Genomic DNA, 27,443 nt, shown 5'->3' on the forward strand with positions numbered 1-27,443 from the left:
AGCTGGCCTGCCGACGAATGGCATGGCCCGTCCCCCAAATGAACTCCTCCTACCTTGAAAGGCTTCTTCCTTGCTTTCTTTCTGATTTTTTTTTTTCTTTTAAGAAAACGTTACCCTGACAGAGTTGGAGTCTGAGGGAAGGAGTGAGAGGAGCCTCCTCAGTGCTCAAGGAAACCAGGAGCCCCTGGTTATCGAGACACTGGTACCGATGCGGGCGAGACACAGGCAGGGGTATCCAACCCCCCCGGACGACTGGCTTCAACTGAGGGATGGCCCACGAAGGTGCCTAACACCTCAGGAAGCTACATTACTAACTACAAACTAGCCTATCCTAGGAAAAAATCCTTTCCCTAATAACCTTTTTTTTTTTTTTAACTGACTAAAAGACTGCAGGTTTGCATCTCTACCATCTGCTGGAGTTAGAGAAATACTGGGGGCTGCAGGTGGCACTCTCGTTATGTATCAGTGCCCAAAGTTCTAATTGTTCTCTGACTCCATCTGCTGGTAGGAATGCACAACCCACTGGTCTGGACTGATCTAGGTATGTTCAGGAATGTGCTTAAATCTAGATGGCTAAAACAGGGTTAGGAATCGAGGGATGTGCTTCATTTAAAGATATCGGGTCGGGCTTCGGATTGGCCGCTCCGTGAAAAATTTAGTTTTGATCGGCAATTTTCGGCGAAGTGCGTTAGTACGTAGCATTAGTGCGCAGTACACCGACCGAGATAGTGCACACTAGCTAGATGTTAATGCGCATTAAGGCTCGTTAGTGCGCCCTAATAGAACTTACAACGCACCAGGTATGTTAGTGCGCTGTAACTAATGTTAGTGCGCACTAAAAAAATGCAACTTAAAAAGTAAAAAGTATCAATTCTGAGGAGTTCATTAGCGCGCACTAATTGGTATTACTGCGCACTAACAGATATTTAGTGCGCAGTAACTCCATTAGTGCGCACTATCACGAAATACGAAATTTCGGCAAAACATTTGGCACATCCGATCCATTACGCTTTAGACAATAGTGTTGACATTGTCTAATTCGTAAAAATCGAATGCACATCCCTATAGGAATCTCATTGGTCTTCATGTAAGTTGGGTTAATGGCTGAAAATGAATGCTAGCCGGCTAATGTTCATTCTACCAACCTTACCCTACCTCCCCACCCAGAATGCTTGGCAGGGGAAATTTTCACTCTGAGGAGTCTATCCACTAAACTGCATAGTTAGGTGCCTACATCCCTTTGAAAAGTGACATCATAGAGCCCCTGTTTTTTGAAGAAAAATATTTGTTGTTAGGTATGGTTAGTTTTTCTTTTCTCTAGAGTATGCAGTAGTTAGGCATGCTGAGGAAAAGCTGGCATTTTCTTCAATTTTCAAATGGGTCATAATGCATGCATAAAGGGGAAGAGGAACATGAAAGAAAACGGGGGATACTTCAAGGGGTTTTCAAGCAGCGCTGTGCATTTTTTGATAAAGTCACAGATCACAAAAAAGTGTGTGAAAGCCTGAAACAACCAGCAGACCAAAATAAAATAAAATGTGAATTAAAATTGATATTTGTAAGTCATTTTGCAAAGATACTATATCACTATTGATGTATTTTGCCCTCTGTCAATTAATGTTCGGAATGAGAAAGTATTAAAATAGCTTATTTTCACCCTGTACATTCCATTTTCAGAACATTTTAAATGGGACCCCATGCATAAACAGAAAAGAATGTTAGAAGACGTTTGAAAATGCACAACGGACTGTTAGGTGGGAATTTTTTCAGTGTATAATAAAGCGAACATTTATCATAATAAAAGCCTAGTATACTCACTGTTGAAAACCAGCCACAAAATAAAAATCACCATTAATGCACTGTATAGGAAGAGCATTATAAATGATTTTTCCACAACTAGAAAACACTGAGGATCTGATTCACGAAGCTTTTCTTCCATAGACATAGAAGGGAAGGTTAGAGGAGGTCAAGCCCTTTAATGATTTATAGCATGGGTAGTTTTTTTTCTTTTAAGAAAAATATTTAAACAGCTGCATTAGATGCAATTCCCAGTGGACATCCACTATGAGGTATTGCATGCTAATTCTCTGACAGAAATGTACTATTTTCTGAGCTCTTTCAGTCTAAGGATTTGCATTTTGACAGGCATAACAACAGTAGTGGTTACCTACCAACCATCCAGTCCATCTCTTCCACATTATCCCCATATAATCCGTGCCGACTGGTACCAATGAATCTCTCGGTGGTGACAAGTGGAGTGTGCACGTGCAAGAAAGAGAAAAAGAGAAGGAAAGGCCCTTTCTTGTTCCTAAAAAAGCAGAAAATCAGCCTGTTACTCCCTTGAGCACAAATCTGAGCTCGGGCTCCAGGACAAACAGCAGATAAAAAGGAAAACATTTTCTTTAGGAAATAATCGGATTGAACTGTCAATCTATATTTTACAGCACTGGAATGGTACCTCTTTAATTTCTGGCAAAAAGTGAAAACTAGAGATAAGGTAAAAGACAGAAAGAGATTAATTTGCATTTGAAACATGTGATGCCTCACCGGAATTTCATTTCTTGTTACTCTTCGTTAACTCATTTTTCGTAAGCATTCAGTTGCAAAACTTTGCTCACAATCACAGGAGTAAGGCAGTAAAAGCTGCTAAGTGATATGGAGACCTTTTATTATTATTGTTATTCATAGTAATAAGAATACTTATCACTTTTATGGTAGGACTGGACATATACAGCACTGTATGACAGTGATAAGTATTCAAGTACTATAAGTCCCAGACTTAAAATCAAAAAGGTTGATTTAAAAAAAAACAAAAAAACGCATGGGCATCCATGTGCGCGCATTTCCCGGTGCTCACATGGATGTGTCAATTTTATAACATGCGTGCGTCGCCGCGCATGTTATAAAATACAATGCCGTGTGCACATGTGTGCCCGATTTTGTATCAGCACGCTCATGTGCACCCAGGTTGTGACTCTCATGCGCAGGGGGGGTGAATTTTTTAAAGTACGCACAGCGACGTGATTGAGCCTTTCCCCAATTCCCTCCCAGTTTGCTTCAATTAAGGAGCGGACTGGGAGGGAACTTCCCTATATCCCTACCTAGCCTTCCTACCTTTTCCCCTTTCCTCCCCAACCCCTACCTACCTATTTTTTTGTTTTTAAACTTACCTGCTTCCTTTGGAGCAGAAGTTACGTGCACCGGCTGGCTGCCAGCTCGCGCTTCCCCAGGACAGGGCCTAATGGCTGGTCTCCGCCCTGACTATGCCCCCCAGCCTGCCCCTTTCAGACAGGCTGGCACCTCTGCGCATACCAGGGGACACGCTCGTGGCTGGGCTGTTTTAAAAATGCGCTCGGTGCGCGCATGGCCCAGCCACGTGTGTATCCACCGGTTTTAGCGCACACAGCTACTTTGAAAATGTACCCTTAAGGGGATACTTTTCAAATGAACTGCTGCACTTAGAACACTGTTTTCCATACTGAAATGGAGTTTTAAAAATGTCTCGCACAATGGGCAGTTAAACATATGCCTGTATGCCACATTTGCTTATAAGTTTATCCAGACTGAGTGGAGGTCTTCTTGGGAATGTGGCTGGGGCAGAGTTTCTACTTACAGGCATAATTTGATTTTACAAAGTATTCAAGTAAATTTACATGGGAAATCTACGTGCTGCGGCTGGTGGGTGTAATTTATGCAGGTTCTTTCAGTAGGATAATTTTTTAAACAAACATATGTGCACACGTTTCCTTTGAAAATTGGTGTCACTTATGCACGTCCAGCTTGCATAGGTTACCCACCATATTACCAAATTACTCTTTTAAATTGGTACTTGAGGCAATGGGAAGATAAAAGTGACTGAAAACTGAATATTCTTTAGTGTAAGATTTGGACTTTGGGTTTAGAATTAATTACTCATCTTTCCACATAAAACCTCAAGGTGAGTTACAATTCAGGTACTGTCATTTTCTCCCTTCCCCAAAGAGCTTACAATTAGGAAGTCTAACTTTCAAACCTATCCAAGGTACAGCATTTATGTGCCTAAATGCACATGCAGAGATTAATGTACGTATTTTATAAGTTGTGTGGCAGGAACTGCTCAGTTTGTAAAATACTGCATATTTCTGCTCCAAAAGTAACCAGATATGTTTCATTATATAGAAATATTTCTAGTATAAGAAAATTTATACTTCCTCTACCTATTTTATCATTATACACGAGTATTTTTTAAGTGTATAAAAACATATACCATGTATTCGTAATAACCTTGTGTTATACATGGAGGCTAGTATTTTATAAAGTACACATGCATAACATTTGAAAATACTTACTTGCACATGTACTTTAAATCACTAGTTTGCTGATAACTCCACCAGTTCAACCAGTCTGTTTCCAGTTCACCTAGACCTCTAGTACTTTACCCTGAACTCCCCCCCCCCCCACCCCACTGGTTCACCCACACCTTCCACCCAAAACCTGCTGACAACAGACAGGTCCGATTTCATTTGTGCGAGTCAATTAGCAGGTGTAAAAGTGTACGAATAAGTTAGGTAATGTGTGCGAATCTATCGCTTACAAAACAACTTCTGAGCCGCACCCGGGAACATCACCTTTGTCCCTTTTTTCTGTCAGTAAAATGTATTCACGAAATGAAAATTACGTATGTGTTCTCAAGGTTTATAAAGCAGCATATACATGTGTGCATGTACGTGTTTGGAAATTCCCAGTGTATATACACGTAATTTCACGTGTATTGGTTGCACAATTTTCTATAGTCCATTTCTGCCGGTAAAGCACTACCTTACTCATAGATGTTCCTTTGAACATTACCCTATATCTATGACTAGAGACCTTCGTTTTCAGCTTTTATTTTATTTTTCTGGGAAAAAAAATATCTGTGATTTTATTTTTTTGTTATAACACTGAAATTCCCAGGAAAAATAAAATAAACATTGAAAACAAATGTCACTATCTATTACTTATTTTGCATGGTAAGAGGCTCTTTACAGCTCAAAAGGTATGGGCTCCTTTCTGATAGAAGCAGTCAGTATGCAAACTGAATAGGTTTTAAAATTATAATTTGGGTTGTCTAACAATTTAGGTTCATATGATAGATGAGTGAATGGACATTAACATGAATTAAAGCCTTTATGACATTACTGCTCGGAAATTTAAGACTTGGGTAATTGAGATCTTCCCCCTAGTTTTGAAAAATCAAAGTGAAGAGCACGGGCATTGGAACAGTTATAATAAAAAAAAAAAGAGCAGGGAGGCAACTTGTAGAAAATCCCCTTTGACTCCTGTGTATAATGCAAGTCATCATCCTTATACTTCAAGAAAAGAGATGCTCCAGCAACCCCCAGGGCTCCTAGTCCCAACGCCTTTATGCCCGATTTTATAAAATCGGGGGTCGGCGTGCGCAAGGGGGTGCACAATTGGGCAACTTGCACGTGCAGACGCCCGTGGCCTTCCCCCGTTCTCTCCCAGGCCACTCCAATTGCAGAGCGGCCTCAGAGGGAACTTCCTAACCCCTAACCTAACCTCCCTTCCCCTAGCCTTATCCTAAACCCCCCCCCCCCAACCTTTATTTTACCTGATGCACGCGCCGGCACGCGATCCTCCAACACCGCTGCAAATGGCCGCTGTGCCGGAGGCCTCTGGCCCCGCCCCTTTTTCAAAACCCCGGGAAAAATGCGCGTCCTGGGGCTTTATGCACATCGCTGGGCCTTTCTAAAATAGGCCCGGCACGCGTAGGCTTTTGAAAATCTACCCCATATTGTAGAAATGCTGCAGGAGAAGCAGGAAATGATAAATATTTCTGAGCTGGATGTCTAGCAAGAAGACTGTAGGATGACCTTCCAGAAGGGAGGGCTGGAACAAGGGTAAATATCATTGGTTCATACCCACTGTAATTGGAGCATCATGAAAGAACAGAAATAAAATTACAAGAAATGTTATGCAATCTGATGTCCTGCTCTATAACTTCTCCTACCAAAGATGCAAACCGACTGCTTCTAGCAAGGTCTAAATCTAATCAAAATCAAAATCAGTTGTTACCTTTCGATGAACGAAACTGCTTCTTTCACCATGAGAGAAGCAGTTCTTTCCACTCTCATTGGCTGTTCAGTAATTTCGTAGTTTCTCATCATTAAACAGTTCCAGTGCCTGACGAATGTAAAACTGGTATACCAAGGGATTAAAAACAAGGAGGCAAGCAATGCCAGGCAAGTGATTATTTTCCAAGAAATGGGAAACAAGCCAGTGAGTTTTCCAATTGCCACTGTAAGCAGAGCGAGGGCAATCATTTGAAAATAAAACCAGAAGTAACGTTTATAGACTTTGCCTAGCTCAGGCGCTTGTCCTGTCTGACAATCATTGAAAAGGGTGTAAGGCATCCCATAGTAGTAATGAAAGCCATGGTTTAAAGGATGGTGACAATAATCAGTGCGGGATTCACAGCTCACACCCAGGTGCCATTTTCCTGTTAAACCAAAAACATTTACAGTTAGGGTAGTTCTACTTTAGCATATTACAAAATGGGGTAGATTTTAAAAGGTTGCGTGTGGGCGAACATGTGCGCTCGCTACCTGGCGCGCGCACATGTACACCCAATTTTATAACATGCAGGCGTGCACATGTTATAAAATCCTGGGTTGGCGCATGCAAGGGGGTGCACAATTGTGCACCTTGCGCGCCAAGCCCACGCTGAGCCGCTCAGCCTTCCCCCGTTCCCTAACCCCCACCTTCCCCCTTCTTTTTCTCTACCTCCCCCTGCCTTTCCCCCTCCCTTTTTCTTTTTGTTTTCTTTGTTCCAAAACTTACTTCAGCCCCAGGCGCCGACTGCTGGCGCGCCATCCCAGGCCCAGCAGCCATGCGGAGGCCTCTGGCCACGCCCCGCCCCTTACATGAGTCCCGGGGCTTTACGTGCGTCACCGGGCCTTTTGAAAATAGGCCCAGTGCACATAAACTTTTGAAAATCCGGCCCAGTATCCCTTCATCATTTTTGCAAGTTTATCATCTCGGCTAATTTTCGCCACATTGGAAATGAATCAGAAGTTGTAGGGTCTTGCGCAAAGAATAAGCACAGGGCATCCCACATTAGGGCCTAATTGAACCTATTTGCTTGATGGATATGTGGTTGGAGATATTTTACCAGCAAATAACAAAACTGGTCTGTTTGGGATTTCAGTGAATAAAATCCTGATACAAAATCTCTAATCACTGCCTAAAAATGTCAGAACATAGCCTCTACCATTTTGGCATTCTGCATTAGATAACTCCACTTCTTATGGAGTGCCATCCACTTTCAGAGTCCTAGAAATGATGTGATAGGCCTGGGAGAGAGGAGGAGTAATCCTCATGGTTTCCCCTTTTTTCTCTTATGAACAGATTGCCATAATGGACTTTCTTGCTCACAGGTATATTACACCTCTACTACCGGTAGAAGAAAATAAATCAACACAGCTTTTCAGGCTACTTTGGAAACTCTGAATGTAAAGTTTCCTCACTGTGTCTGTTCTCAAGAATGTAAAATGTTCAGATATGGCTCTTTGAGGCAGGACCCCTTTGACTCAGTGGTATTACCATACAGTGCAGTATAGAAGGACCATGGCTTGAACCCAGAGTCAGATCCTCTGCTCCCTGGGAAGCGGGAGATGTTGCGCAGGGGGGTAGGGGGGGTCAGGATTTCAGGGTTCCGGAAGGAGCTCTGGTGCATGGCCAGACGAGGTAGGTATGGTGGGGATGTAAGATAGAGGAAAGCTCCCAAGTAGTTGTGAAAAAAAGGCTTATGGTGGCCAAGATCCCAGCTCTTATTCCATTTGAGCCGGAAGGCCAAAGCAGTGGGCGGAAAACTGCAAAGTCAAAAAATAAATGTTCAGGCCTGGACAGTAATATGATTTAGTAAAAAACTCTACAAAAGGTAAATTCTAAGCAACAGACTGAGCTACCATAAAGGGGCACAGGAATACAAGAGGCCCCCCCCATACCTATAAGTCCAGTGGTGTAGCCTTGCTGCTGTAGGATCTTGGCAAAAGTTGTTTCATTTGTAGGGAGTCCTCCGGTTCCACCAAGCCAAAAAATAACACGAAGCATTTCTGATGTTGATTCCATGCCTGAATGTGAGACAAAAATATTAAGGCACTTGTTTTCTTTATTTATAAGATGCCACATTGTAATGATGACAACATTTATTTAGATTTTTATATTCTGCTTTTTGGCATCTCAATGTGTACATCAAAGCAGATTACATTCAGGTAATGTAGGTATTTCCCTATCCCCACTGGGCTTACAATCTAAGGAGCAGATTTTCAAAGGGGTACGCGCGTAAGATACGTGTGTAACCCCCGAAAAGCTGCCCCTTCCACCCCCTGCGTGCACCGAGCCTATGTTACATAGCCTCGGCGGCGCACACAAGCCCCGGGACGCACGTCCCGGGGCTTTCGTGGGGGGGGGGGGGGCGTGCCGCGGCCTCCAGACCAGCCCCCAGACCGGAACATGGCGCGCCAGCAGCCGGCCCGCGCACGCAAGTTACGCCTGCCTGGGGGGGGGGGGGGGGGGGGGGAATTAGTTAGGGCCGGGTAGAAAGTTCCCTCCGAGGCCGCTCCGATTTCGGTGCGGCCTCGGAGGGAACGGAGGCAGGCTGCACGGCTTGGTGCGTGCAGGCTGCCAATTTTGCGCAGCCTTGCGCGCGCCGACACCGGATTTTAAAAGATACGCGCGGGTTTATCTAAGAAACTACTATCTGCTTTTTGGTTATTGTGGGAGTGGACTCTTAGACCAAGGTGGAGTTGGCACAACCTGCAGGGAGGAGCTCTGCAGGTCCCATCATTGGCAGGTGGAGCTGGCTGGAGCAGAGACACAACTGGAGCATCACCAGTACCAATCCTTGTTCCTCTTACGTTGAACCCTAGGGTGCCAGGGCCAGCTGAACATAGGTGTGGTCCTCTGTGTAGGTGAAGATCTGTCATGTAGAAGATGTTAAAGCCAGCACAATGAAGAAACAGAGTCTGTATGAGCAGCGGTCAGGACAGGCAGCAGTCAACGGATACAGATTCAGACTGAGGTCAGTGGTGGGCGGAGTTCACTTAGTGCTGAGGTTCAAGCAGCGGTCAGGGCAGGCAGAGTTTGAGCAGTAATGGTAGGCATGTAGTAGTCAGAAGCAGGCAGAGGTCAAACAGCATCAAGGTCAAATCTAAGGTCAAGCCAAAGCCAGAAGTCCAATCCAAAGTCAAAGCTAGAAGTCCAAACCAATGATACAAGGGACGAAGAGGAGGAGGGAGGACAAGAAACCACAAGAGTAAGACAAGATGCTGAAGATAGACAAAGGGAAGACTTACCATGAAGACAAGAACTCAGAAGATAAACCAGACTGTCAGGGAACCAGAAACAGGACAAAGGAGGAACACACGATGGAATCAGGAGCCAGGAAGCAAGGATCAGGAACCAGGAACACAGAGGCAAAGCACTATTCCAAGGCGTTGACCTATTGCTGAAGCACTGGAGAGGCGTTCAGGCAGGCTTTAAATACTGGTGGCTCTGTGATATCATCAGAGGGCACCGCGGGCCCTTTAAATCACCACAGATTGGGTGTGCACATGCCTAAGGGATTCCCTGGTGAGCAGCAGTGGTGGTGTCAGCGGTGACATCAGCCTAGTCATACTGCTGCTGACTGGAGTGCTTGAGCCAGGGAGGGCAGCCGCATCATTGGAAGGACATTCTCGGAGGCCCGGGTTGGGGATAAGAGTGGCAGTCCACAGGATGGACCCGTGGCCCGCCAATTACAACACTGCCCCATCCCCTAAACTCCCCTCCTGAGGGTTTAGGTTTCCTAGGGTGTTTGGAAAATTCTTGTCCAAAATGTTAGAGGCAGACTCCCATAAATTCTCCTCTGGGCTGTATCCCTCCCAGGAGATAAGATATTCCCATTTCTTGCCCCGTCGCCTCACGTGCAAAATCTCTTACCTGATAGGTAACATGATCTACTGAGGAAACTTCTGGTGGATCTCCTGGAGGGCTTTGAGAGGACTAATGGTTTTAGGAGTGAAATGTGGAAGGCATTGTGAATTCCTAGAGAGGTTAAGTGTAATTGGTAGGTTACTGGGCCTACTTGGCAAAGAATTGGGAATGGCCCGATGCATCGGGCAGCAAACTGCATGGAGGGCATCTGGAGCCGAATATGGCAGGTGCTAAGCCAGAATTTGTCCCCAGCTTTAAACTGTGGCACTGGCCGACGATGGGCGTCCGTAGTTTTCCTCGCTCTCTCAGCCACTTTCTGAAGAATCTCCTTTGTGCAGATCCAGAGTTCTTGGATATCCTGAGCTGTCAATTGAACCGCCGGCAAAGGAATGTCAATGGGCTAGGCAAGGGAGGTGACAGCTGTCTTCCATAAATAATTTGGAAGGGAGATGGTGCTCTAACAGTGAGCTTGACTTCAGTGCCGGGAAAAATAGTGGAAACTATTCTAAAGATCAAAATCGTAGAGCATATAGAAAGACATGGTTTGACGGAACACAGTCAACATGGATTTACCCAAGGGAAGTCTTGCCTAACAAATCTGCTTCATTTTTTTGAAGGAGTTAATAAACATGTAGATAAAGGTGAGCCTGTAGATGTAGTGTATTTGGCTTTTCAGAAAGTGTTTTACAAAGTCCCTCATAAGAGGCTTCTAAGAAAACTAAAAAGTCATGGGATAGGAGGCGATGTCCTTTCATGGATTACAAACTGGTTAAAAGACAGGAAACAGAGAGTAGGATTAAATGGTCAATTTTCTCAGTGGAAAAGGGTAAACAGTGGAGTGCCTCAGGGATCTGTACTTGGACCGGTGCTTTTCAATGTATATATATAAATGATCTGGAAAGGAATACGACGAGTGAGGTTATCAAATTTGCGGATGATACAAAATTATTCAGAGAAGTTAAATCACAAGCGAATTGTGATACATTACAGGAGGACCTTGCAAGACTGGAAGATTGGGCATTCAAATAGCAGATGAAATTTAATGTGGACAAGGGCAAGGTGTTGCACATAGGGAAAAATAACCCTTGCTGTAGTTACACGATGTTAGGTTCCATATTAGGAATTACCACCCAGGAAAAAGATCTAGGCATCATAGTGGATAATACTTTAAAATTGTCGGTTCAGTGTGCTGCAGCAGTCAAAAAAGCAAACAAAATGTTAGGAATTATTAGGAAGGGAATGGTTAATAAAACGGAAAATGTCATAATGCCTCTAAATCGCTCCATGGTGAGATCGCACCTTGAATACTGTGTACAATTCTGGTCGCCGCATCTCAAAAAAGATATAGTTGTGATGGAGAAGGTACAGAGAAGGGCAACCAAAATGATAAAGGGGATGGAACAGCTCCCCTATGAGGAAAGGCTGAAGAAGTTAGGGCTGTTCAGCTTGGAGAAGAGACGGCTGAGGGGGGATATGATAGAGGTCTTTAAGATCATGAGAGGACTTGAACAAGTAGATGTGAATCGGTTATTTACACTTTTGGATAATAGAAGGACTAGGGGGCATTCCATGAAGTTAGCGAGTAACACATTTAAGACTAATTGGAGAAAATTCTTTTTCACTCAACGCACAATTAAGCTCTGGAATTTGTTGCCAGAGGATATGGTTAGTGCAGCTAGTGTAGCTGGGTTTAAAAAAGGATTGGATAAGTTCTTGGAGGAGAAGTCTATTACCTGCTATTAATTAAGTTGACTTAGAAAATAGCCACTGCTTTTACTAGCAACAGTGACATGGGTTAGACTTCGTTTTTGGAAGCTGGCCAGGTTCTTATGGCCTGGATTGGCCACTGTTGGAGACAGAATGCTGGGTTTGATGGACCCTTGGTCTGACCCAGTATGGCATGTTCTTATGTTATGTTCTAAATTCTTGGTTATTCACAGCAATAGTCACTGGAAGCGTCAGCTGAGGAGCAGGACTCATGAAGCCTACGATCACTGCCCACTAGATCCTAGGCTGTTTAGTTTCCTAGCTTCAGGGGAGAACGCGCCAGCTGGTTCCCGGCCCCAGCGCAGTAGAAGCATGGCTCTAGCGGACATCAGCGGAGCCTTTCTTCAGGGGTGAGGTGCTCCTGGCCAAGCTGCATTGATTCCTCCATGTGTGCTTAGGCTGCTGCTGCTATTGGAATGGGAGAGAGGGGGCACTGAAATCGCTAATGCAATGGGTCTGCGTGGAGGATAGAGTTCCCAGGCCTGTTACTGAAGGCGATGGTCAATTCTCCTGGCTAAATCAATAAGGCTATCCAGGGATTCTGGGAGCCCGCGGGCAGCCAGCTCATCCTTGATGCATGAAGACAGCCCCCCCCCCCCCCCAGTTTAGTAGCCATGGTCCGATATTCTACAGCATAGTCCACCAGTGTCCAGGAACCCCGGTGTAGGTGCACGAGGTCCGAACCCACCATAGCCAGCCAGTCGGGTTTGAAGACAAGCTTGAAGGCCTTGAGAAATTGATGAAGATCCTGGAGAAGAGGATCTACTCACTCTCACATTTGGAAGGCCCAGGCTAATTCCTTGCCATCCAACAGGGAGAGCACAAAGGTGGTCTTGAGAGAGTCATTGGGAAACAGTGCCGACAGAAGAGAGAAATGCATGAAGCAGTGGTTCAAGAATCCTTGGCACTCTTTCTAGTCCCCAGCATACCAGGGTGGTGCCAGTAGCCAAATCATAGAAAGAATAGGTACAGCTGGGGAGGTTGTGATGGCAGCAGGAGGTGAGGAGGTGGCTGACACTGCTGCTACATCCAAAAGGGTGCTAAGCCGCTCCATGGAGCTCACCAGCTCTAGAAATTGCTGCTGGATCTTCTGTGTAAGGCCCGGGATGGCCTGAAGGTCCGAGGCATCTGCAGGATCCATGGCCTTGGCAATTTATTGTGAGAGTGGACCCTTAAATCAAAGTGGAGATGCAACCTGCAGGGAGAAGCCCTGCAGGTCCCAACTGTTGGCAGGCAGAACTGGCTGGAGCAGAGGCCCAACTGGAGCTTCACAAATACCAGCTGTCGTTCCCCTTAGGTTGAGCCCTCGGGTGCTGGGGCCGGCTGGACTTAGGCGCAGCCTCTATGGAGGTAAAAATCTATCATATAGAAGATGCTACAGGCCAGCATGGTGAAGAAGCAGAGTCTGTATGAGTAGTGGTCGGGACAGGCGGTGGTCAATGGATACAGATTCAAGCTGAGGTCAGTGGCAGGTGTTCAATCAGTGTCGAGGTATAAGCAGTGGTCAAGGCAGGCAGAGTTTGAGCAGTAATGGTATACAGGCAGTGGTCAGAGGCAGGAAGAGGTCAAACAGATTCAAGGCACAATCCAAGGTCAAGCCAAAAGGTCAATCCAACTCAAAGCCAGAAGTCCAAACCAATGATACAAGGGATGAAGAGGAGGAGGGAGGACGAGGAACCACAGGAGCAAAACGAGATGCTGAAGACACATAAAGGGAAGACTGACCACAAAGATAAGAACTCAGAAGATAAACCAGACTGCCAGGGAATCAGGAATGGGACACGGGAACTCAGGAGGAACACGATAGCAGGAACAAGAATCAGGAACCAAAAAACACAGAGGCAAAGCACTACTCCAAGGAGTTGACTTATTGCCGAGGCACTGGAGATGCATTCAGGCAGGCTTTAAATACTGGTGGCTCCATAATGTCATCAGAGGGTACCATGGGGGAATTTCTGCTTTGGGCCTTTTAAATCAGCACAGGTCAGGCGTGTGCCCACCTAAGGTATTCTCTGGTGAGTAGTAGTGGTGGCATCTGCCTAGTGGCAGCATCAGCCTAACCACGCTGCTGCTGACTGGCATGCTTGAGCAGTGAAAGGTGGCCACGTCATCGGAAGGACATCCTGGGAGGCCCAGGTTGGAGGTAAGAGCAGCCGTCTGTGGGACAGATCCGCAGACTGCCAATTGCAACATTTGTATTTTTTTATTTTTATTTTTTAAGATTGATGCTGTTTTTTCTGCTTTCTACTGAAGTATTAAATTTGTAGACTTTGAATAAATTTGTTCTGTTTTGTAACATAATTTTGGGTGTGGATTGCTGTTTTCTTTGCATGTGAGTCCCTTTGAGCCTCATAGCAGAAGCTATTCCCCAATGGTTAACAAAAATGGTGCTTGAACAGGGACCCAAAAGGGAGTGAGTACCAGGTGTTGCATAACCTTTGCTTCCCCCCACCCAGCTCCCCACTGGATTATCCCACTAATATAAATTTTTGTACCATTTTGTAGGCCATTCAATCTGGAATTTAACAGTGCCTTACACATTATTTAAATTTCTTATTTATAGCCAGAACATACAATAGCGAAAAACAGCATCAGATTGACCATATTAATTATATTGCATTTTGTGAGGTGTGTGATGCTGGAGCAACCTTTATTACGAGAAAGTGGATTGCCAAAAAATTAGGTTGACGTGAAAGCTGGGTTCAGAGGACATGGGGCAAGAATGCAGATGAGTGTTTTATGGAATTTGGTGATGGTCAACTACTAAAATTGTCTCAAGAAAGCCAACAATTTATTGAAAATACTAGCAAGAAGCAGAAAAAAAGCTGTTATTAGGTGGCACAAATGATTTTGGATAAGCGGAGGAAAAAAGTTGATTAAACAATTTATCGTTATTGAATCAGGGTTGGTATCTAGGCTTTTCACATTATTTCAAAACAATGGAAAACCAAAACCCATATCCAAGATAGGTTCTGGCTGGTGAATTGGTTACAAAATTGGGATGAAGAGGATTTCTTTCATTTACCAACTTCTGATGAATTTTCATTTGGTCAATTCAAAAACCAAATTTTAAAAATGATCGAGTTTGGGAAAAAACTTTGAATGAAATTTGAAATGAGGAACATTATCACCAAATTACCAGAAATCATGCCTGCATTGGTCTTTTTGTCATGTTTACAGCGAAGAATATATTGTGGGTAATCAAAGAACGTAGGGAATCCTGGGATGGCGCCTATTTTCAGAATAAGATTTTAGCCAAAAATGTTATCCCATTTTTGAGTGATCCAGAAAATTGTTTTGGTAGTAACCAAAGCTACTTTTGTCCATGGTAAGGCAACATGCATATGAACCAATGCCATGCAACAGCTGGTCAAAGAAAATGGCATTGATTTTTAGGGTAACTGTCTGGCCATGGAACTCTCCAGACTTGAACACTGCCAAAATCATAGGTGCCATTATTAAGGATGAGGTAGAGAGTTTAATGTTGAAGGAAAGTGGTCAAAGACGTTATTCCATTGAAACTTTGCTTCAAAATTTGGAATTGCTCTAATTAAATTTTGTAAATACCGATTTATTTCAAAATTTGTGTTCATATACCCCACTCATTTTAAAGCCATTTTGCATGTTTCTATCAATTTCTGGTTGCTGCTGAAATGGGAGAGGCAAAGGTTATGCAACACCCAGTATATTTTTCCATACCTGTTTTCCTGAAGCTGTCACATTTTTCTTGACTTTGGAGATTGTTTTGGGAAGAAAACTGACCCCAGATATCTGGGAATCTGCCCCAAGGAGACAATAATACCCTACAGATAAGCCAAAATGGACATAGTGCAAATTGTCATAGTGCTAAAAGCATTGCAGTTTTGCTGTACTCTTTAAACTGTAAATGGTTCCCTGTATTCATGAAGGGACTCTTACCAGATCTGACAGGATATCTGCCAGTCAGGAAAGCTGCTCTGCTTGGGGTGCAAAGTGCTGCTGCAGAAATATGCTGAGTGAGTTTCACTCCTTCCTTTGCTAATCTGTCAATGTTAGGGGTCCTAGGAAGCAACAGATGATAATAAAACAGTACTTTAACTAATATAAACAAGTTAGACAATTCTTTTCCACAACTATATAAAATATTCTAGTACTATTTTGAAGGCAAGATGCTGCTTTCTGTACTATATTGCCACTTTAGTTTTTATGGGCCCTGACAGTTTCTTCCTGCTACTTTTGGTTTCCAACTCAACCAGAGCTAGTGCTGGGATCTGGTGCCATTAACCTGCATTTGCCACTACGCAGGAATTTTATATCCCATTCTCTTGTTTCTAGTATGTCACTGCAGAGACTAACATCTGCCAGGGGTCAGGCACCAGGGGTCCTTCTGGGACCCTGCAATCATGGATCAAGCCAGCAGGTGTTGCTTTTTTTGAGCTGACTCCATAGTCCTGGCTGAGCCAGGGAGTAGAAAAACTGACCCGGGAATCAAACCCTGATCTCTTTGCACGGCAGTGCCCATATTCCCCTCTTCTATTATGAAAGACCTTCCACTGAAGTAGTTAACTGTAGTAGTTTTAGTTGTTAAAGTGTCAAGTCTCTCAAAGGTAAACTATAAAATACATTATCAGCATTTGAGTGATAAGGCTAGTGAGGTGATGACGACTAAAGGAGCTGTAGTTTCCTCTATTTAAGTACTTTCTTGGAGCATTTAGTTTCTGTAACAAGGGTTTAACCTCCTGGTTGAAGAGCTAAAACAATTCGAACCTAACAAAAATGCAGCTCAGCTATATACTGCATTACTTTTTTAAAACTGTATTTACACTTTGGTAATTTCCTCCGTCTCCTTTGGCTTCCCTCTTAAATCAGCATCAGCCTCAATTGGACAATGACACCATTAATCTTTGTTCGCAACCACTTGGTGTATTTCCCTTATTTATATAATCTTCCCTAGCTCAGCCACTGCAGTAATAGTCCTTGGCTGGAAGCCACAGACCACGATGCCCTGAAGAATTTGTAACTGGTGTCTTCTAGTTCCAGCCAGTAGGTGCTACCATTGAGCAATGGCTGGGACCCCCCTCCTCCCAAGATGGCGTGGATGCGGCCTGCACAGCGTCTCCAGCAACAGCCAGCTCAGGGAGCTCTAATTGGGACTGCAAATCTAACTTGGGCCCTCCACATGGCTCTTCATAGTACTACTGCTGAGCTACCAGGGTGGTCACATATGCTCCTTGATTTAAGTAAACTTGTAATGCCCAACCACAGGGCATCAGAAAAGGAACATGACACTGCATCAAGCATTCAATCTCTTTTGTAAGCCGAAGAGCACTGCTAACACCCTGCTAGTTATTTACAGGACTAAAGAGTACTAGTTACCCTTAATTTTATTTGATTTATAAAGCATATTCTTATGGCAGACAAAGTGTTATTTGCTTTTTGCCCACTGTTGATGAACAGTACAGAAAACTGATATATGGTATGCAAATCGTGCAGAATACATTTTGGTTATTTTTTTGCCTTGCCTATTGGTTGCTGTGGTAACGTGGACAAGTTATGGCTTGGGAAACAGCCAATGGGATAAAGGAGGAAGACTCTTGCTGTTTCCTTATATACAATTTTATTTACAAAAAACAGAAAATAAACAGCTTCCAAAGGCTGCTTATCTCAGCAGTCCTTCCTTGCAATTCTAAAACATCACACATAAGCCTTATGGTGGTGCTCTGTTCCTCGGAGCCTCTTTAACCCATCTTGGCTCTGATTCCTTATAGTAGGGTAAGGGGAGCCTCCCTTCTCTAGAATCCCTTAACAAAGACTGTGCCAGTGGTTCTGGTCAGTCTCTTATGGTGGTTTGAGGGGGAGTTTCCTGTACACTCTCTCACATACCCTCCCCCCCTCCACTCACTCTTATTCAGGCGAGAGCCTGCCTGTACCAGGGACACCTCTCTGGACAGGAAATCCACATTGATGTTTTTCTTTCCTGCCCTAAGTCATATTTTGTAGATAAAGGGCTGTAGGGCCAGGAACAATCCCATCACTCACATTGATCTCATTTTTAATTATTCATAGGAGGGGTTGATGGTCCATTATGAGCATGACCTGCCATCCTAGCAGGTAGTACTGCAAGGCCTATAAGACCCACCTGACTGCCAAGGCCTCCTTCTCGACTGTTGAGTAACACCTCTCCCATGGCATCAGCCTCCGGCTAATGTATGCCATAGAATATTATTGGCCATCCTTATTTTGGACTAAGACTGCTCTCAAGCCTACTTCTGAGGCATCAGTCTGCACCATAAAGAGTTCAGTAAAGTCTGGACTTATCAGGACCAGTTCGGAGCATAATCACCTCTTTCAAAACCCAGAAGGTCTCTACTGCTTCAGCTGACCACTGGACCTTCTCTGGTACTTTCTTCAACAACAGCCTTGTGAGAAGCTCTGCCTTCACCGAGAAATTGGGGATTAAGCTTCTGCAATATCCTGCAAGGCCTAGGAACATTCTCACTTTCACTTTGGTTTGTGGGACTAGCACCTGGGTGATAGCCTCGATCTTCCATGTCTACAGATGGACCTTGCCCTTCCCTAGGGTGCAGCCAAGATACTGGACTTCTTGCCCTCCCAGCAAGCACTTCTTAGAGTTGGCCATCAGTCCTACTATCCTCAGACTAGTTAACACAGCTTTGAGTTGGTTTAAATGTGCCTTCCAATCTGTGTGCTATACATCACAAATGTCATCCAACTAGGCAGCTGTATACCCTTGATGTGGGCAGAGCAGGAGGTCAAACAAATGCTGAAACAATGCGGGGGTGCCATGGAGACCAAAAGGAGGGACAGTAAACTGTAAAAGTGTCCCTGATGTTGAGAAAGCAGTCATCTCCTTCGCTGCTGGCAAGAGAGGCATCTAATAATACCCTTTTGTAAGGTTCAGGGTAGAAATGAACTGGGCGGATCCCAAATGTTCAATTAGTTCATTCACTTGAGGCATCAGGTATATATTGAGTTTTGAGACCTTATTGACCTTTTTAAATTCAATGCAGAAACTTATGCTCCCATCTGGCTTTGGCACCAGCGCTATGGTGAGGACAAATCACTATTAGACTCCTTTATAATGCCAAGTTGGAGCATCACCTTCACTTTAGTCTCAATGACATGGCACCTGGCCTCAGGAATCCAATAGGGTCATTGCCTCACAACTCCACAAGGCATAAGGAAGTCATGCTGGACCAGGTAGGTATGACCTGGTAGGCTCAAGAAGATCTCCTTGATTTGCTCCACAGCTCATTTAAAGTCAGCTCTATGTGCAGTGGACAGCTGCTCTCTGAAATGAATCTGGGTTTGATCCACTTCAGGTCCGACCTCTAGACCAAAATCTTCTTCCTGCACCACTCCACACACCTGTGCAATCCACTTAAGGTCTATGTGGTAGATTTGAGTTTTCTTTCGTTTATCTGATTGGGCTATATTGTAATCCACATGTCTTGTTTTCTCCAAAACTTCATAGGGTCCTTGAGACCAGGCTAGCAACTTGCTTTCTGAAAATGAGAGGAGGACAAGGATGCGGTCCCCCGGCTGGAACACTCTTTGGAGTATGGGGCAATTATAACCTCAGGCTTGGGTAACATGACCCTTCTCTAGGCATAGATGAGCTGCTTCCCAAGCTTTTTAGGTGATCCTGCACTTGGAGAACATAGTCAATGAGATTCTGCCTGGGGTTACCTTCATCTTCCCAAGTTTTGCAAGCTATATCCAAGATTCTTCTTGGCCTCTTCTCATACAGTAACTCTAAAGGGGAGGAAGCCAAGAGGAATCTTGGACATAGGGTAGCAATGAATCCTAATTCTTGCCATCTTTGTCCAACTTACTCAATATTTGCTTGAGTGTCTGATTGAAGCACTCGACGAGGCCAACGATCTGCAGGTGATACACAGAGGTACACAGAGTTTTACCTTGAGCAAGGTGCAGAGCTGTTTCATTATGTTGGACACGAACGGGGTCTCCTGATTCATCAGGATTGACTTGGGCAGCCCAAGATGTGAAAAAAAAAACCTTTCATTAGATCGGTCGCCACCTTTGGGGTCTTTATATTCCATAATGGTATTGCCTCTGGATATCTTGTGGCTTAGTCAAGAATGATGTGGATGTACTTATTTCCTCAAGTAGATCATTCTAATGGCCCCACTAGGTCCATGCCCACCCTTTCAAAAGGGGTCTCAATGAAGGGCATTGGTATGAGAGGTGCCACCCATCTATTGTCAGGTAGGGCAAAACACGGAATACAACTGGACCAGTTTATGTAGGCCCAGCCAATAAAACTCTTCCACTATTTTCTCTCTGGTCTTTTCCTTCCCCATGTGACCCCTCTAGAAAGTGGTTCTGTGCTAATTGCATGACCTTCTGGCAATACGGTTTGGGAACCAGGAGTTGTTCTAGTAATTCCCCCTCCACGCTTCCCTTTGTGACTCAGTAAAATAAATCCCTTTTCATTACAAAATAAAGTGGAATAGGGTCTGTAACCTGCACTTCAGGGACTAGCTTTCCATCCACACTCTGTATATGCTCCTGGGCCCTGTTAAAGGACTCATCCTCCCTCTTGGTCCATCTGAAGCTTCCTGGATCACCCCCCCTTTTCCCATTCAAAGGGACTAAGTATGTCATTCTGGGTGGGTTGCTATACTTCCCCTGACTCATTCACCTCAGTTGCCTCTAAATTAGCAGCATAACTGTATGTTTCCCGTCAGTGTTGACTCTGGGATTTAGGAATCTTAGTCTTTATGATACAGATCTGGTTCTTCTAAGGGGAAGAGATCTGGAAATGTCAGTTCTTTGGCAGCCTGAGGTGAACCCAACATGAGCTGGCTCCACAGATTTTTAAAATAAGGCAGTCTCGTCCTATCACTCACTACAGGGTAGGGAAGCCAAGGAAGAATTCCCACTTCTATTTGGTCCTGGCAACTGGGAACTTCAGCTGTACTTGGCTCGCGTTGATCCACGCCAGGGTCAGGGTTTTCCTGTAGTTGATCTGGATCCCTTCACTAAGTCTCTTCAACTGAGCATTTTCACACTCCCCAAGTCCACTAATGCCTGGGTTGCAGAGGCCTCTAACTCCACCGGAATCACAAACACAGATACTTCCTGGTTGGATACATCCACAAAATTACAATAATGCGGGCCCATAAATTTAACATCTATTGGCTCATCTTCCCTGCAGAGATGGTCTCTGGCAAAATGGCCCTTTTTCCATAGCTGGAACATGGCAGCCTGGCTGAGGTTTGAGGTTGAGATAAATAGACTTGCCAGATTCATGCGTCATCTCTACCCGGGCTGACTGGCTTCTCTGGGGAGCGTAGCATCTCAGGCATGGTCTCAGCCTTGTAATAGGCTTCTGCTACTTCCATCACCTTTTCAAGCATAAGATTTGGGTGTCTGCAGACCCACTGCCACATATGTTGTTCTAGACTGTCTAGGAGCTGTTCCAGCAAAACTGCTTGGCTAACTCTACCCTGGTCTTTCCTTCTGGATGCAGCCACTTCCAAGTGACATCTTTAAGTTTGTGGAACAGATTCCGTGGGGTTTCCCCAGTTTGAAGAACTCCTCACCAAAATTGCTGTTGGTAGGCTTCTGGGGTAAGTCCCTCTCTCTCTAGAATGGTTGCCTTGACTTTTTATTTATTTATTTTATTTAAAAAATCTTCTATACCGTCGTTAAGTTAGATAACCATCACAACGGTTTACAGCAAGGCACGATAATGAAAATGAGTGTTATAGATTACAAATTAATCATGTGCCATCATAATATGGTAACAATTCATTACAATAAAACTGTGTGTGTAAGTTAAGCTTGTCTGTTGGGAACATATCAGGCGGCTTGAATTTAACATTAATATGCATTTGTAGGTTACAAGTAACAACTTCTAGTTTGGTGCATCCTTATCAACTGTTTTTCTCCTTCTCTTTATAAAAAGCTTGTTTAAAGAGCCAGGTTTTCAGATTGGTTTTGGATATTTTCAAATTTCTCTGCAGCCTTATTTTGAGTGGCATAGTGTTCCATAGCACGGGGCCAGCCAGTGATAGGGCTCTTTCCCTTACTTGCGTGAGGCGTGCTGTTTTGACAGAGGGGACAGTTAGTAGAGCGTTATTAGCAGATCTCAGGTTTCTTTGCGGGATGTGTACGCGCAGTGTAGGTGGCCCTTCCTTCTGGATTGGTGGTTTGGAAGGCTACTCCTGGTGCATAGATTCCCCAGATAGGTACTCCAAAATTTGAGTTGTATGTTCAAACGTTTTCAGGAAACAGTCAGAGTCTTCTCCTGGGGTCATCTTAAGTATTACCAGTGACAAGAGAGGTGATGTGGTCACAGCGGTTTGTATGGCTTTTGCTATCTGAGTTAGCACTGTGTTTTCCTGTATAACTTGTTCTGGCAGTGCCTGCTGCTGGTCAATTTGAATTTGTAGGGTGTTCTGAAGATGCTGCTGCTCTGTAGCAAGGATCTGGATCTCCTGTTCCATCTTCCATACTATATCTCTCTCTAGGGGAAGGAGAATAAAGAAAAACAAAAAAAAACCCTAGTGGCCTGTCTGGCCCTTATTTGCTGTTTGAACGCGGACTCTTCAGGAAGGACTAGCCCCTTGGATTTCTGTAACTTAGGCTGGATAAGTGGAACCATGAGGCCCAGGAAAAAGATTTACAAAAATTCTGTAGGGGTTATTTTTTTTTTTCTGCTCCTGTGGCTGTGGGCTTCTAACTGTGTTTCCTGTTTAGGCAAGAGGTCCCACTGCTGCCACCATATGTGGTAACTTGGGCAGTCATGGCTTGGGAAACAGCTAGTGGGATAAATCAGGCACACTCTGGCTATTTTCTTATATACAATTTTGTTTACAAAAACAGAAAAATTAAACAACTTCTAAAGGCAGCCTACCTCAGAAAGTCCTTCCTTGAAGCTCCAAAACATCAAACATAAGTCATCTGGAAGTACTCTGACTTCCTGACTATTTCCCAAGGGCTCTCTAACCCTTCTAGGCCCTGATGCCTTAAAGTACGGTGAAGGGAGCCTCCCTTCTCCCAGAATCCCTTGCAAGGCTGATCCTTAAGGAAGACCGGGCAAGATAGTTGTGGCCGGTCTCTTAAGGAGGTTTGAAGGAGTTTCCTATACACCCCCTCATGGTTGCTTATAAATACTCATTATATAGAATACTTTTACCTTATTGTCTCATTGCCATAGCAGCCTACATCCCCAATACCAAGGTCATCCGCCAATATCAGCAAAATATTGGGCCTGTAATCACCTGCCGCTCTTTGGGATTCACATGGTCTCCAAAGCAAGGGGAAAACGAGCAGCAGGGCTGGAAGATTCCTGCAAACAGTTCAGAAAAACAAAAGATACAATTATGTTTCCAAGTTCTTGTTATGGTAGAAATAGGAGCAGATTTTCAAAGGGTTACGCGCGTAAGCCCCGAAAAGCTGCCCCTGCGCACGCCAAGCCTATCTTGCATAGGTAAGGGGGGGTTCTAAGTAGGGCGGGGGGGCGGAAGGAAAGTTCCCTCCAAGACCGCTCCGCGCGCACAAGTTGCACAAGTGTGCACCCCCTTGCGTGCACCGACCCTGGATTTTATAACATGCGCGCGGAGGCGCACGCACGTTATAAAATCGGGCGTAGATTTGTTCGCGCCGAGTTGCGCGAACAAATCTGCACCCTGGCGCAGGTTTTAAAATCTGCCCCACTATGTTTATTACAACTGATGGTGGCCAAAAAGGAAATTGTTCACATTTCTGTACTTCTGGGTGATTTTTTTGTATCCCTTAACATGTAGAATATCTCTGGGGAGTTTTGTGGGGATGCCAGTTAGGGCAGGAAGGGTGGGCATGAGAAAGGGGCCTGTAGGCTGGATATATTTCCTGAATTTGAAGAAGGGATGGAGAGGCTCCTTAGGCTAAAAGGCTCGTAATATTTTTGTAATCTTTCGAGGGGTTTTGGGGGAGGGAGTTTCAGGAGTCAGTTGGTGGTAGGGGGATCGGGCCTGCAAGCCTGCATAGATTTTTAAAAGTTTTTTCACCATTTAACTGGCTACAAAATTTGAATATTGCCAGTTAAGGCTAAAGTTATCTGGGTCTACATACCTGGATAAATTTAGACCTAACCAATCATATTCAAACATAGCTGGTTAGGTTTAAAGGCTGTCCAGGTAAAGGTTCCTGGATTACCTTAAGCCAGTATATTCAGTGGGAGACGTGTCCCACTGAATATCTGTGTCAAATTATCTGGCTAATTTTAGTCAGATAACTTATCCGCTCACCGTTTTTCTTGTGGGTTGGTTTTCGGTTGTCCCACCCCCCTTTTGTTGACTTTTATTTCATGACCATGATCTTGCATTGAAAGATTCTGCTGTGTACCATTGAAGTTGTTTTTTTTTTCTTTGTTTGAACATTGATTATTTTTTATTTCCTTACCAATAACTTATCAGCAGACTTCCCATGACTTCCCCTCCTCCAGGGTCCTGATCGATGATTTACTGGGTTAAAGTTCTGTTCAAGCAAAGAGGAATTTGCTGACACAAGTGTTAGTGGACCTTAAAACAGAGACAAGTAAATATAAAAAAAAATGCAAACTTGTTGAGACTAGAATTTAAAAAAATCTCAGACAACACATGAAAACCACTATTAGGTAAAAATATCTGCACATCACCACTAAAATTGCTCTTGTATACACAGTGAAGTTGTGAACAATACCTATGGTTTATGAAATGGTAAGTGTTCCCCTAGGCTAATGGCTGAATTGACACTAATCCATCATAGTTATTATTGGGTTTGTTTTGAGGTTATTGTAAAGTATTTTTATTGTAGGTTTTCCACTAATCTACTGAAATATGAGCGGCCAATATTCAGATGCTGCCTGGCTAGTTAACTGGGACATTCAGTGGTACAGCAGCGCCATTGAATATACCCAGCTATCTTAAAAGTTAGCCAGACAGGCATATCTGGCTAATTTTAGACCTCCCTAAACTATGGCCAGTTAACCTGCTAACTCCGCTCCTTCCAGGAATGCCCCAGACCTGTCCAGCTAAATCCTAACCTGATAAAGTGTTATCCGGCTAAAACACTTAGCTGGATAAGTCATTTAACATCATGGTTAAGCCATTTAGATGGCTAACTTTTCAGTTATCCAGCTAAATGGTTTTTGAATATCGGCCCCTAAATATTCAGGGCCAGAGTAAAGGATTCGGAAAAGTGAGGCAAAGGAGATCAAATGCCCCAGTTATTCAATTTCTTTGGCCCCAAATTCATACTTATCCCTATTGGCTTTCAGAGCCACATATTTTACCCACGTCAGGATTTCCCTCATCTTTGAGCAATGTTTCTGGTGTGAGTGGCCCATCAAAATATCAAGATACAAACTACTCCTTCTATTCTCCACAACAATTTGTCTATGAGTCACTGGAAGACTGCTGGCGCCAACGCCACGCCAAAAAGTCATCTAGTAAACTACAGGGATGTGCTGTCATTTTAAATGGCATAAGAAATGTCAAAGAATTTCCTATGTCAATGAATTTCCTATGAAATTTTCTTTTGTGAACAAAATGACAGAAAAATGAACCAAATTTCATTTTTCTGTCATTTCTCCAGTTACAAATAGTGCACACTAAAAGATAGCAGACATTCCTGTTTCCCTGCTAATTACCCCTCCAACTTAATCCTTTTACCCCTCTTGGACTTACCCCCTTCTTTCGCAGCTTATCCAAACGTTGTGGCCCAAAAGAGGCGGAAGCAATCTCCAGTTGTTACTGCAGTGCTCCTAAATAGTGCCAGCCTTGTATCTGTCAACATCATTTTGGATTATAGCACGGGTGAGAAAGGAGTGATTGGCGATCGCATGTGCCTCCTTTGGACCTAGAGGCTTGTGTAAGCTGCAGGGGGAGGGGAATTGAGGGGCTGGGCACATTTGAGGTCAAGTCTGGGGGTAGGTTTAATTGTGGGTGTGGGACTGGCTGCCATCTTTTAGTGTGTGTACTATTTTTAAATAGTGCACAGTAAATTTGTAAGTGTTCATCATTGGTACATAGTGCAGTGCACACTAAAAAAAAAAAAAAAGAAAAAGAAAAAAAATCACAGACATGAAATATGAAAAAACAACAAGGAAAAAGGAAAATGAGATGAAATGAATTGTTTTGTCTGCATATCTCTACTAAACTGATAAATGCCCTTGGTATGTTTTCTGTAAGGAGATACTGTGCCTCTAGCATAAATTGAATCTGTTGATAATAAGATATGCAGGGAATTTTTTTATTTTGTTTCATTTTTTCATTTCAAGTGTTTGTTTTATTTGTATTTTGGTTTGTTTCATTTACTGAACAGAAATAAAAATTTAAAAACCTGAAAAAAAAACCCAACAAAAAGAAACTAGTAGTTACTCTTTTCTCACCAGATCTCATTTTGAAAATGGCACCATTTTCGAACTGAGAACCAGTGGGGCAGGAGTGACTGGGAATCAGCAGTAACCCAGAAAAGGGAGAAGCGACTTCTAATTGAGGGTAGAGGAGTTTAGAGAGGCATGGGGGATTGGGGGTGTAATTTTTGCTGTTTTGGAGGGATGTGCATTCATTTTACAATGAATGGTATTTCAAAATGAAAAAAAAATCTATATTCAGTTTGCTACAAATGAAATAAACCAAAAACAGACTTACCAAAAACGTTTAGGGTATTTTTGAGTCAATCTGAAAAAGATAAAAAAATAAAAAAAGAAGCCTCTTCAAGCCCCTCCTTCATCTTGTTGCTGACTCAGGTCTTGGGGTCTCCCAGAGCCTCCCCAGTCCTCCTGCCCACACTCCACCAATAAGCTACGGCTGGTGCCTATCTGGCTACCTCCCAAGGCCCCTCTGCCCCCCACCACTTCCCAAAAATAAGCCAGGGTGGGTACCTCTCCGACCCCCACTTACCCCTTTCCTGGGAGTCTTCAGGAAAGGAAAGGGCAAGTACTGTCCCCAGCAGCTTCTGCCCTATTGAAAATGGCATAGCTGGTCCTGAGGCCGGTGACATTTTGTTAGATGTCAAACACTGGCGCTGGTCTCAGGACCAGCCAGTGCCTTTTTTAATGAGATGCTGGCTAGGCAGGACGACTGGGGATTGGGTATGCTCGTTTCCTCTGCTGCATAACCCCACGAAAGACGTATGTGGGGGCCGAGAGGGTTAGAGGGACCCTTGGAGGTCCTACGTCAGCCGAGCCAGAAAGGGGATGGGGATGGGTAGAGGGGCTCGGGAGATGGCAGGAGACCCTGGGATCTGACGCTGTGGTGGAGGGCCCAGGGAAGAAAATTCTTGTTTTTATTTTAATGTTTTTATTTAGCTCTGTAAACAAAGTGAAGCAAAAAAAAAACCCCCCAAAAAACCCATTAAACAAGCCTGGGAACAGATTCAATTGAACTGGAATTACAAGATAAGTCATACGTTATCTGTGTGTTTTGTTCTCAATAGTAAGATTTTATTTGCAAAAAAACCAAATTCTTAAAAAAAAACCAACCATAAACCTGGGACTCATTGATGGTTACTCTATCCCCGGACCAATGGGCACTCAAGCAACTGTAACACAAGACACCAATGTTGATGGCGAAGTCTGAGTACCTTGTATATGAGGTCTGTTCTCAATTTCTATACTTATATTTGAACACTTACTGCATTGTTTATCTGAGTGAATTTTCTACCATTGGTTTCAGTCTTTTTCACTCCCAGGGCTTCTCCTTAAATTGTTTTGTAAACATTTAAAA

The 27,443-nt window shown here is 43.9% G+C and overlaps 1 protein-coding gene across 5 annotated transcripts in view; it reads right to left on the reverse strand.

Moving 5' to 3' along the window:
* LOC115092620 (arylsulfatase H-like) overlaps positions 1-27,443 on the reverse strand; it is an 87,237-nt gene that overhangs the window by 23,728 nt on the left and 36,066 nt on the right. For 3 of the 5 annotated variants that reach the window (XM_029603691.1, XM_029603689.1, XM_029603690.1), the window contains exons 2-7: positions 24,136-24,254; positions 22,889-23,041; positions 15,640-15,761; positions 7,986-8,111; positions 6,055-6,478; positions 2,172-2,308 (exon numbers count right to left, since the gene is read on the reverse strand). In XM_029603691.1, coding sequence (XP_029459551.1) covers positions 2,172-2,308; positions 6,055-6,478; positions 7,986-8,111; positions 15,640-15,761; positions 22,889-23,041; positions 24,136-24,161 — 988 coding nt within the window. In that variant the 5' untranslated portion in view covers positions 24,162-24,254. Of the gene's footprint in view, positions 1-2,171; positions 2,309-6,054; positions 6,479-7,985; positions 8,112-15,420; positions 15,525-15,639; positions 15,764-22,888; positions 23,042-24,135; positions 24,255-25,400; positions 25,757-27,443 lie in introns of those variants that run through there. The other 2 variants (XM_029603688.1, XM_029603692.1) reach the window with 2 other exon arrangements.

Source organism: Rhinatrema bivittatum, chromosome 5 (assembly GCF_901001135.1).
Source record: "Rhinatrema bivittatum chromosome 5, aRhiBiv1.1, whole genome shotgun sequence".
Taxonomy (NCBI): Eukaryota; Metazoa; Chordata; class Amphibia; order Gymnophiona; family Rhinatrematidae; genus Rhinatrema; species Rhinatrema bivittatum.